The 12041-nt window shown below is 38.2% G+C and overlaps 1 protein-coding gene across 17 annotated transcripts in view; it reads left to right on the forward strand.

Moving 5' to 3' along the window:
* Positions 1–12041, forward strand: part of hspg2 (heparan sulfate proteoglycan 2) — a 127901-nt gene continuing 115860 nt past the window's right edge. For 8 of the 17 annotated variants that reach the window (XM_051097227.1, XM_051097229.1, XM_051097223.1 and 5 more), the window contains exon 1: positions 2–478. In XM_051097227.1, the coding sequence (XP_050953184.1) occupies positions 404–478 (75 nt within the window). In that variant the 5' untranslated portion in view covers positions 2–403. Of the gene's footprint in view, positions 479–12041 lie in introns of all 17 variants that reach the window. The other 9 variants (XR_007825539.1, XM_051097222.1, XM_051097224.1 and 6 more) reach the window with 3 other exon arrangements.

Raw genomic sequence — 12041 nt, forward strand, 5'->3', positions numbered from 1 at the left:
AGCAGAGCGTACCCCAATTATGCTGTCTACCTAGGCATCTCGCTAGGTTTTGAGACACAGCCATCGTCAACAGTTCAACATCATCGCACTGAGGTGATCCGCTAAGGCAGTGCATGCTGAACTTTCTGCTGCCTATAGGAAAGTGGGACCAAGAGAACAAAACGGATATTCATAAGTCAACCATCAGTTTCTCTTCGTGTTATCTCACAAGGACTCAACCGTAGACGGATTTCTTTCTTTTTTGGTAAATGAAGTCCCACCAAGTGTGGGACGGAGAAGCGACGGCGGCCTTGCTATAGAAAAAACGCTTCAAACTTTTGCGAGTACATTTCTCAGTGGCTTCAAGTGACGGACTTTGATTTTCCCAGCGGCGTGTGTTTGGAGTCGTGCTGGGTTGGCAGACATGGGGACGAGGATACGTGCCCATAAACTCACTCTTTTTATCATCCCTTTGATATTTACGTCGCATGTCTTTAATGTAAGTGATACTTTTAAAATCACTGCCCTGCCATTTTGTAACAGGTAACTGTATCAATGGAAATGCACGCACGAAGTTACTTTGCAAAACTTTGCGTCGTTATAGAATCCATTCATTTTAACTCGCGTTTAATAATCGCGAATTGCATCCTGTGAACGTTATGTTAAATTGCATTGATCACTTAGACGCACATCTAAAGCTCGACTCAAGTGTTGCATGTGTGTTCTAGTCCTAGTCTAATTTTATCCATAGAAACGAGCTATTCATAGTTGGTCTCACTGGCGTCTTGCACGTCTGTATACTTGGTCAACTTTATTTCTTTGACACTGATTGATTTAGAGCACTTTCACTGCACACTAACTTATAAAAACGCCTGTTATTGACAATGAGAAATCCTATAAGATCTTGTTAATTCTGTAATTTCATCATATTTTTCGTTCCAATCATGTACAATGACTAATTTTAGCTTATATTATCTGATATCCCTAATGTGTAATACTCGCATAGTCTATATTTTTATTGTTTACCATAGTTGCAAGTGAAAAAGGAAGCAGTTTATCTTGATTATGGGTGGTATGATCTAACCCTATTCTGTGATTGCTTCCTTTCTCATGTTGTCATGATTAAAGCCATGCTTTTTCTCTCATATGCTTTTCATAAGTCACATAAACTCACAACCTCTGCATAGACTTGCTTATTGACTCTCAATGTTTGTGTCAGGCACTCGCAAAGAAATTGACACCCTTGTGAAAACTGTCTTTGAATTCTTGCTTTGACTATTACGTCGTGCATTAAAAGCAAGAGTTTGATAAAGTATGCTGCGTTTAAAATAACAGTGTCTGAGGCAAAGCAGCCAATCTATTGAGTAGGTATGAAAGTTAATGTGAAAAACAAATACCTACATCTCATCTTTCTTGGTACCTGTCATACTGTACTATTTCCAGCTTGCTTTTAGATTCATTTTAACTTTATTGCTCATGTAGGTGGAGAGTTACTGACTGGAATTGATCCGTTGGAGTAGCATGTGAAATTACTTTAACACCACAAAGTGGAAAGTAAATCAGTTTTTGTTAAACAGCACTGTTTTGCATAAAGTTGAACATAAAGTTACTATTCATAAAATTTACTTTAGCTAATCATAAACCACCTTTTTTAGTGGGAGATGTTCTTAGCAGGCCGTGCAGTCATTTACCCCCTGTGCCTTTTGGAGTTAGTTTAACTAGTTAGCTTAAATTAGTGATGCCTTGGAAAGCCTTTGATGTTGAATCCTCAAAAATCCTCTGGATCACATGCAAACGGAAAGTCTTGTCATGTATAACTTGAGATTCTTTAAATCGGCTTGCGTTCATCCTGCATACCATGTATAATCCCTCTTATCATTCAGACACTAGTGAACATGAGCCTCTCTTAGTTTACTGATGTGTGGCAGGGGCCCATCGCCTTTGGTAATTTGAGATCTTCGCTGCTTTGTCTCAGAGACCACTGTGTCAATTGCAATATAATTGAATTAAATGGAAGCAGTGACATGTGTTTTTTCCATTGCAAGTCTGCCTAAGATTTGCCTATGATTTCTAAGAGCGCTTCAGTTGCCATCGGCATCCCCGGCGTCCTACTGGAATTTCAGGGTCATGAGTATCAATCAGCACTGACGAAACCCCAATAAAAGCACTTTATTACCTTTTAGTTTAGTGACACAATCAAGTGCCCCCTCCCTGCTGTTAACTATCAATGACTTGGTAATTGAAAGACGATTCTTTGCTATTTATTGACGTATGTCATTTTTGGGTTAAACTGGCTACTTGTGAGGTCGTTGAAGTTTGTGTGATGATAAAGAAGGGTTGCAAGTGGGTTCACGCCCAGTGTCGCTCCTTTTGCTTTTAGGTTGTTTGACCTTTGTTTCAGATGGAGAAAAAAGTAGGAAGCTCTTTTGAGAGCTGTGGACCTGTGGTTATTGATTAACAATGTTTCAGTTCACCTAAGCGAATCTAGTATTTATTAGTTGGGAATGCTTTTATTGCAATATCTACTTAATACCAAAGCCTTTATTTAAAGGGATAGTTCACAAAATATACCTCACACCTAATCTGTATGGTGTTTTTCTTCTGTTTTAGTGTTTTTTTTTTTGGTCTATACAATGAAAGTCATTTTAGTCTAGTGTCATTTTAGACCTCACTGACTGATTAAATGGACAAAAACTGTTTTTCAAAATGTCGTTTTGTTTTCAAGTTTATAAAAATCACATGAGGTTGAATAAATAGTGACAGAATTTAATTTTTTCTCTGAGCCATCTCTTTAAAAGAAGGTAGTTATTATTAGCTGTTTTCGACTCTACAAAGCCTTTTAAGTGTTGGAGCTTTGTCCCATGATGTCCAGCGTTACGACATGCTATTTTATTTTGAGATGTCTCTCTGATTAGAGAGTCACAAGTGTACCCTGACTTCATCTGGGGAGGATTTTAAGGTAGGTCTGGATTCCTGTGGATATATTGGGTTTACTGCTTCAGACCGTAGTTACAAGCTCATTTCTGTTGTGTCTTTTACCGTCTTGGCCTCCCTAGTATGCCTACATTTACTGTATCTTATGTAATATCTAGATATAGTCCAGCCGTCCTGGTCAATTTAACACCCACGTGGTCTTCCGAGTAAGCGCAGAGGAATCTAGTGCACAGTGTTGGGATAACTGGGCCTATGTTCAATGAGATTTTGAGGACAGGAGATTATTAATGGTTTCAGTGTGTACTTGTATCTTGTTTGTGAGCTGTTTGAAATCCTAATATGGTCTGTTATATTCAGCAAATGCTAGGTAATTAAATTTGTTGCAGTAAAATCACATTTAGGGAAGCTTAGAAGAAAAAATGTATGCTGCACCCTTGAAAATAAAGATTTTAACAGGGGTTTTTCACAGTGATGCTATAGAAGGACCTTTTTGGATTCCAAAAGTGAACAGTTCTTAAAAGAACCATTTTACTCCTTATTGTGAAGAACATTTTAGTAATCAGAAGAACCTTTTTCTACTATAAAGAGGCTTTTGTGCAATGTAAGCAGGGTTGCCAGGTTTTTAAAACAAAACCCACCCAATTGCTACTCAAAACTAGCCCAATCGTGTTTTGAGGGAGGTCCCCCAAGTTCCAGGGGTTAAAATTCATGTTTTTTGTTGGGGTTTCCTTTGATATAATTTCCATTCCAGTTCCAGGGGATAGATATCACGTGATTGGGGTCGCTTCAACCCGCTGACGTGACTTTTTTTTTAAAATAGGCTCATTTTCCAACTCCCCTAGAGTTAAACAGTTGAGTTTTACCGTTTTTTAATCCATTCAGCCGATCTCTGGGTCTGGTGGTAGCACTTTTAGGATAACTAAACATGATGATTGAATCAGATTAGACCGTTAGCATCTAGCTCGAAAATGACCAAAGAATTTCGATATTTTTCTGATTTAAAACTTGACTCTTCTGTAGTTACATTGTGTACTAAGACTGACGGAAAATGAAAAGTTTTCGATTTTCTAGAGCAATATGGATAGGAACTATGCTGTCAATCCGGCGTAATAATCAAGGAACTTTTCTGCTTTTTCTTTAAGCTATGCTAAAAGTGACCCAGAGATCGGCTGGATGGATTTGAAAATGGCAAAACTCAACTGTTTAACTCTAGGGGAGTTGGAAAATGAGCCTATTTTCAAAAAAGTGGAGTGTTCCTTTAAAGTATCCGCAAACTTGGTCTTAGGACTCTTAGGTCTGGTTACAAAGACATACTTTAGACCAAGCCAGGATTAGGCCATAGTTCAATTAGGACATTTAAGTATTTTTTATAAACATGCCTTAGAAAAAAAACATTGCTGGTGTCCATCTTAAAATAAAACAATGGCACTGATATATTTTAAGATTAGTCAGTGCGAGTTTCTTTCAGTTGAAACGGCTCAGACTAGGCCTTGTCTGTGAAACCGGGGGTTGGATTAAAAATGTTGCATTTGGCGGAAGCTTTTATCAAAAGAGATTTGTGTTGCCTTTAATTTATGCAGCTCATCAGTGCATGCATTTTTTGGGAATCGAACCCATAACCTTGTGGTGACATCTCAAATTTCAGTCTTAGTTTCGTTTAGATCACCTTTTGGCTGTTAAATGGTGCGGCTTATTTATCTATGTGGCTGAATACAAACTTATTGGCACATATGGAGAACATGCTGCTGTTATTTGTTCTGTTGTGAAGTGTGACACTGGTTTGGATTAAGGTCAAAGTGCTTACAACTGCATTTTTACGTCCTGATGCATTGACTTGACTTTTGGAAATGCCTCTTTTATACTATTGTTTTCGTATTATAAATACATGATTCATTTTAAAAAGTACACAAAATGTTGGTCTTCTGAATACAATTTGCAGAAGATTGTTCCACACCCATATTTGTGATCGTATTGCGCACATCAATTCGCGGTTCCGTTCCGCTTCGTCTGCAGGTAACCTGTGGTACATCACTGTGGGAATCTTCATCTTTTATTTGCCAGCTGTCTGTGATAGAGCAGCAGGCAGACTCCAAACACAGCTGCAGCTCAGCTGGTATTGTAACCCTTGCAAGTGCAGACATGAGTGCTCAAACTTTATTGTACTTTATCGTATGTTGTGATGTCATGCATGAGTGACTTGATGCTTTATAAGATGCGTCCTTATTCTGACCCCCCAGACCCATAAATACAAATATAAGTTCTTTGGTTGATCAGGAATGTCCCTGTTTTCATGCTGCTTTTGGAGAACAGTTCAGAGAGTTGCTTTACAAGAAAACTTTGATGTATTGCTGCCATTTCAATCCATGGGTTACTTGTAGATGACTTGGTTGTTGGAACGCAGTCACCTTCAAAAATCTTTCTGTAGCTCAAGTGGCTGGACATATCTGTGGAGGCCAGTTTCCACCAATGAATAAAAAAGATAATTGCTACATTTTATCTCACAATTCTGAATTGTATGATAAACTTGCAGTTCTGAGAAATTAAGTCAGAATTGCATCATAAACTCACAATTTCAAGTTCTTAAGTCAGAATTGCGAAGTCCTCGAAATTGGACTTTATAGCATAACTTGCGAATGGGAGTTTATATCTCACAATTCTCAGAAAAGTCAGAATTGTGACTTCATAGCTTGATATTATGACTTTAACTTGTAATTCTGAGTTTATATTTCAGAATTTAAATAAATAAAATTCAGAATTGTGAGAATAAAAGTGAATTTTTTGTTATTCAGTCGTGGAAACGGGCTTCCGTACATATCAGCATCAAAGTCAGGGGATTGATTTCCAGACAGTATGCATATTGGTAAATTTTATTGCATACTAAAAATATCATTATGCATTATGTAACTAGAAAAAGATGTGTTCTCTGAAACATAACTGTTTATTTCTTTATTTTTCCTAAGGCTGAACAATATATTAGAACCATATTGGTTACCATATGCTCATTTACCTTATCTTTTCATTTGATTATCTTTGCTGTCATTTAATTTTTTAAAATTTAAATCTTTGACAGCTCTCTATGCCTTCCCGTATGGTACAATATAATGTTGTTGTGTCTAAATTTACTTGCATCATTTAAAACATTTGGTTTTAGCTCATTTTAATGTCAGCCATTACTCTTTTATCAGTCATAACATGAAAATATTTTGATTCATAGCATCCAGAATTCTAATATTGTTCCATTGCTAATTATCACTGCATAATCTGCCATATTAGTTATCTAATGATGTTTGAGATTTATTTTTTTTATGTTCATTATGTTCATTTTTACATTAAAATGATGAACTCTAAGTTAATTTTCAAAAACTCAAATATTGTTGTGCAATCTTTAGCAGATCTCATTTTTCAGTCAGTACATTATAAAGTTTTGATGGCTAAATTTATTAGAAGAAAAAACAACTGAAATTAGTTGTTTTAAATGTTACAATTATAAGCTTTCAGCCATTGCATTAAAATACTTAGCAATTTACATGCATGTAGAATTCTAATACGTGTCTATCCTCATTTGTTTTCTTTTTTTGAGTTAAAAATCTACAGTATGCCTACTTTATACATGCATTAAGTACTGCTATCTACATGCATAATATCAGCGTTTCCATATCACTTAATACATGTCATCATAGGTGGCTTTTGCCAGTGCTTGTTGGATATTTATGGCAAGATGATGTTGTAAAGAGTGTCTCGCTTGATTTTGTGAAAACAGTGTGTGAATGAAGTTCCCAGCAGAGACCTCTTCTTTCATTAATCTACGACAAGCCTTGGCTTGCCCCAGAAAGAAAGGCTCTACTTTTTCCAAGCCTTCTGCAAACCCCCATAGGATGCGAGTTCTCCCAGGCTGTTATTATGCCACTGAAATCATGCCGAGAAGGAAAAAAGAATTTCAGTGCCCTCAGGTCACAGTATATGTCAGAGCGAAAGGAGAATAAAAACGAGAAGATAGACGACAAAGAGCTTGATTTTGTAAACGCTCCTTTTATCAATTTACAAGAAAAGGACCAAAAAGGTAAATCCAGTCCTTGTTATGTCTAGCGCTGGGTGAACATAAAAGGCCACAAAGACTTGCTTTGCAGTGTTTAACCAAAACGAAAGTGTAAAGGTGTGTCTAAGTGACTTTTTAACAAGAGCTATTGACCTAGTGTCCCCTGGATATGGTGATTGAGTGCACTGTTGGTAATATACTTTCTTTTGAAGTGGTTGCCAGGCTCTGTCACAGTTTGCCGTGCTGCGATTGGCCTGCGATTCAGCATATCTGCCACCTTCTCTACACCACTCTGCCTGCTGGGTTCAACCGAAAAGGCTACAGATAAAACTAGTTGAGCCACCCAGGAGGCTGATGTACATTAGCATGTCAACAGCTCCTCTACAGGAGTTGGGCACTTCTGGCTCTTGGCCGTTGGCAAGCAGTGCTTCTCTTTGTCATTCAGATGAGAGAGGTGAGATGTGAGGTAATTCTTGTGTTGGCTTACGGGTGAGGGTGTGGCTGTAGAAAGATTAGATCTCACCTGACCAAATTCTTGCCGGTAATGTGCCATTAGTGTTTCTTTTGGCAGACTGGCAATTGACGTTTAACACAAGTCCTCTTTACAGTCCCTGGTTCCTTTCAGTGTGTGCTGTGTGATAAGAGAGGAAATCTGCACTCTTCGAGTAGAGCATATCGGCATGGCCAAAAGCGGCAGTGCATTGATTTAAGGGTCAGCAGTGAATCTCTGTGGCCAAGTTGCTGATTCATCATCCTGCCTGGGAAATTAAATTCAAAATTATCTATGAGAGGCAAAAGCCCCTTCCCAATAACAAAGTTTACTCACGCTTTCCTGTGAGTCTTTGAGTCTTTCCTGTACCGTAGACACACACAGAGGCAATCTAAGATTTTTCCTCCTAATATTCTGCTCTGTATTAAACAGTGGGTTCCAAAAGTCTGAAATAACATTCTAAATTTGTCATGCAAAATCTACATAAAACTGGAATGTCTCTCTCTGTCTGTCTGTCTGTCTGTCTGTCTGAGATAGATGAAGATGTATCCATACAATGTCAGGTGCAAATGCGCGTGTGAGGCGGTTGGTTTAAGCCAGGGGTGTCAAACTCCAGTCCTAGAGGGCCGCAGCCCTGCAGAGTTTAGATGCAACCCTGATTAAACACACCTGATCCAACTAATCAAGTTCTTCAGGCTTAATTGAAAACTGCATAGTATGTGTGTTGGAGCAAGGTTGGAACAAAACACTGCAGGGCTGCGGCCCTCCAGGAACTGAGTTTGACACCCCTGGTTTAAGCGATCCTTGCGTGTGCAGCCACACGCTCTGATCAGTATCAAGCACGCCTGGTACCAAACTATAAGAGCAAACATGTTCAAACTGGAAATGATGAAATTACTAGGCAGCCACCTGCTACTGATGGTGCCAGAACCACATCCCACGCTGCAAACGTCTCATAGACTTCAGATCTTGCATTTATATTTCCATGACCAGAAGTTTCAGTGCTTTGCTGCAATGTTTTCCATTGAAAAACTTTACCACTGATGGTTCCAGGCTGCATATTTCATGCCAAAATCCTCTAATGGAAAAAAAGTACAATCCCACTCTGAAACCTGTTATTGCAGACCACTGTGTTTGCGCAAGGTGCGTCATGATTAGTGCAGATACCACAGGCCTTCAACTATGCACTCTTATCCAGCGGCAAGGGAGTAGCTGATGGTGAGCTTTTGTTCACTTTATTTAAACCTCAGAAGTGTTCTGCAATATCTATACCTTCCTATATCCACTACAACTGCTTTGGGCTCCGGTATGATTAAGGTTTACAGTGCTTTGACCTATTCACATATGTGATGAATGCTGGCATGAACAGTGGGAAAGAAACCTGAGCTATTGTCTGATAAAGGAGGAATGTGAATCCTGTGTGTTTAAGTGCTTTGCCAGATTTAAATCACCACAGCGCATCAGTCGTGACCATTAAATGCTTACTAGATCCTGTTTTAAAAGTATACTCAAACCTGTTCCTGCATTTTACAGTGTTATACTGTTGTTTAAGTAGAATCACAGCTCATGCAAGTTTATTACTTCTGCATGAACTGATCTTTGTTATAGTGTTAGAAACCAGATGAAAAATGTAGAAAAGCAACATCTGACTCATCGCTAATAGCAGACTGATGATCCATGTCTTGTGGGCATAGACTACTTGAAGAACAGTACCAGTATAATGTGTGTACTAAACTGTTCTTAGTTTAAACGAATTTTTGTGGCCTAGTGCAGTTTTGGCTCCACCCGCACATAAAGACCAAAACTGCAATTTCAGCCTGTCGGTGACTGTCTTTAGAGTCATCTCCTTGCTATAAAGGCTGACAAAATTTCAAAAGGAAGAGTTTTAGTGTAAAAGAATTTATTGTTTTTGTTATATCTACTTTTATGTTTAAAACGTGAACTAGAAACCTAGAAACTGTAAATTTGATCTGGTGAAAATGTATCCTTAAGGTGCGGTTCCATTAGTGAAAAGTTGTGACCATTGTAACTTGTTAGTAGAGTAGTATTGTTTTGCAGTCACTTTCAAAACAAGCAGGTTTCTGTTGGTCAGTGTGGTAAATAAATTGTCAAATCAGCTTGAACTCTTTGCAAAATTTGTGTTTTGTTATCATGTGAAGTTCTTTATCCTATGGATTCCTGTTGAAATTACTGGATTTTGCCCACGAAAATACATCAACCATTGGTAAATGATATTTGAAGTTTTTCTGTTTACATTAAGCATGTTGGCTCTTATTGCCTGATAATCTATAATCATCACCCAAAAATGGATGAAGCATGGTTCTGTGATCAGCAGTAAATCTCTATCTGAAGGCCAGAGGGCGCTCTTGCACGGAAACTCCAAATATGCCCGAAGAAGACACCTAGACCCCACTAGACCCCAACAAACAGAAGATTTGTCTGCTTTCATTGATTCAGCGTGACTAATAAACACACGACTACGACAATGTATGGTTTATCTGAGTTCTTATTATAATTTTCCTTTTACAGTATATAATAATGCAATGCCTTTTGCAATACTATGAATACTATGCGTGCCTTATTCTGTGTAAAAAGCCACTAGTCAATAGTCTATAATGAACGTGATATAGCGTAGCTTTTCAGTGAACTACGGCTCTGTGTACTAAATGCTGCTCCATCTGAAAGCACCTGCTGGAGATTTACTACTGATTACACAACAGGCTTCACTGAAAAAATGTGCATGACAGTCGCCTTCGATTAATCGTGCAGCCCTAGCATAAATCCATCATAAAGTGCTCCACATGGTTCCGGGGGGTTAATAAAAGCCTTCAGAAGTGAATCTATGCATTTGCGTAAGAAATGCGTTCATATTTAAAACTTTATAAACCGTAATCACTAGCTAAACTGTCTTATGCTTATGCTTAAACTTTTCCTCTAGGCTTATGTCAAAATCCTCCAACATTTTTCTTTACAAATCTTCATTTTATACTTGTAATGTGTCAACTTTTTTTGTTTTGCTCTTTCCTCTGCACTTCTGCATTCGTCACTTCTCACTGGAGCTTAAAGGGGTCATCGGATGCAAAGTTCACTTTTACATTTTGTTTGAAAATTAATGTGTGTTGGCAGTGTATGGACACATCTACCCTATAATGATAAAAATTCATGCAGTGGTTTTTAATTCATCTGTAAAAATAATATCCCCTTTTTCAAATCGAGCCATTCTCAGATGCCTGTCGGTGTGGCGTCACACACCGTTTATGTTCGCGCAAATCATTAGTGATCCAGCTTTACTTACAGCAAAAGTGAGTATAAGGGTTTTTTTATGAATCTTTGCGATCGCCTTTCCTAATAATGTGCTAGTTAGCAAGTTTAGTGGCTAAACGCGGCTAAAGTAAGCAGGCTCGTCACTCCATAGAGAGAAGAGAGGGGCGGGGCGAGCAAAGCTCATTAACATTTAAAGCAACCTCGACCAGAACAGGATTAATTTTGCAGAGCTGATTTTGGCAAGGTAAAAAGGGTGTTGTTTTATACAACCATTGAGAATTTTTAACCAAAGTATATTATAGATTTTTCGTTAAGACCCTAAAGAATCATATCAACTTGTGGAAAATGGGCATCCGATGACCACTTTAAGCTGCGCCTATGTCGTACATCATCTGCTGTAACTCCACTCTCTCGTAAACGTACGTATGACAGTTAACGGAAACTAGAGATTACGTTTTATAAAGTCTTAAATATGGAAATTTCTCTTACATAAACACATCAATTCACTTAATAAGAATAAGACACTCACTTAACCTTTATTAATGCGTCAGCTGGGTGGAGTACTTTTTTTTTTTTTTTTTCTTTTTTTTTTTTGCTTCAAAAACTCAACACCCATTTACTGGCATTATAAAGCTTGGAAGAGCCAGGACATTTTTCAATATAACTTTGTATTCGTCTGAAAGAATAAAGTCATATACACCCTAGGATGGCTTTAGGGTGGGTAAACAATGGGGTAATTAGCATTTTACTATCTTAAAATCTGAAGTGAGCTTTCATATATCTTAAAGAGTAGAGTATGCTGCTAGCGATGCTATGATAATGGATTTGATTCCCAGGGAAAGTAAGAACTGATAAAATGTAAATGTGTACCTTGAATGAAATATAAGTTGAGTGTCTGTCAAATGCATAAATGTAGAAATGCATAGCATAGAAATATGATATAGATGCCCAAACAATAAACACTGTGTTCCCATGTCAACTACCCGCGGTTGGCGAGCGGCAGGAGGGAGCGACATTTCAAACCAGAGGTTCTTAATTACCCTGGACTTTATAACTACATACAACTTAGAGCCAGCAAAAGCAATTATCCTTTAAAGCAGATAATTAAACAGCCCTTCCAGTGGTGATTGATGACTAACCAGAAGTCCTGCTGCTGTAAAGTAGATTTTTAGCAGCTGGAAACTCAAGGTCTTGGTGTTACCTCCAGGCCTGTGTTGTGGTCTTGACATGGGCACAAAGGGTGGTGTCAGGGGCACACTACTATTGAGATCTGGCACGAAGGAAAGACTCGTTGAGCCAAATTCCTTGGCACGGTTGCAAGACCTGCCTGTAGGCACA

The sequence above is a fragment of the Labeo rohita genome, chromosome 23 (genome assembly GCF_022985175.1).
Source record: "Labeo rohita strain BAU-BD-2019 chromosome 23, IGBB_LRoh.1.0, whole genome shotgun sequence".
Taxonomy (NCBI): Eukaryota; Metazoa; Chordata; class Actinopteri; order Cypriniformes; family Cyprinidae; genus Labeo; species Labeo rohita.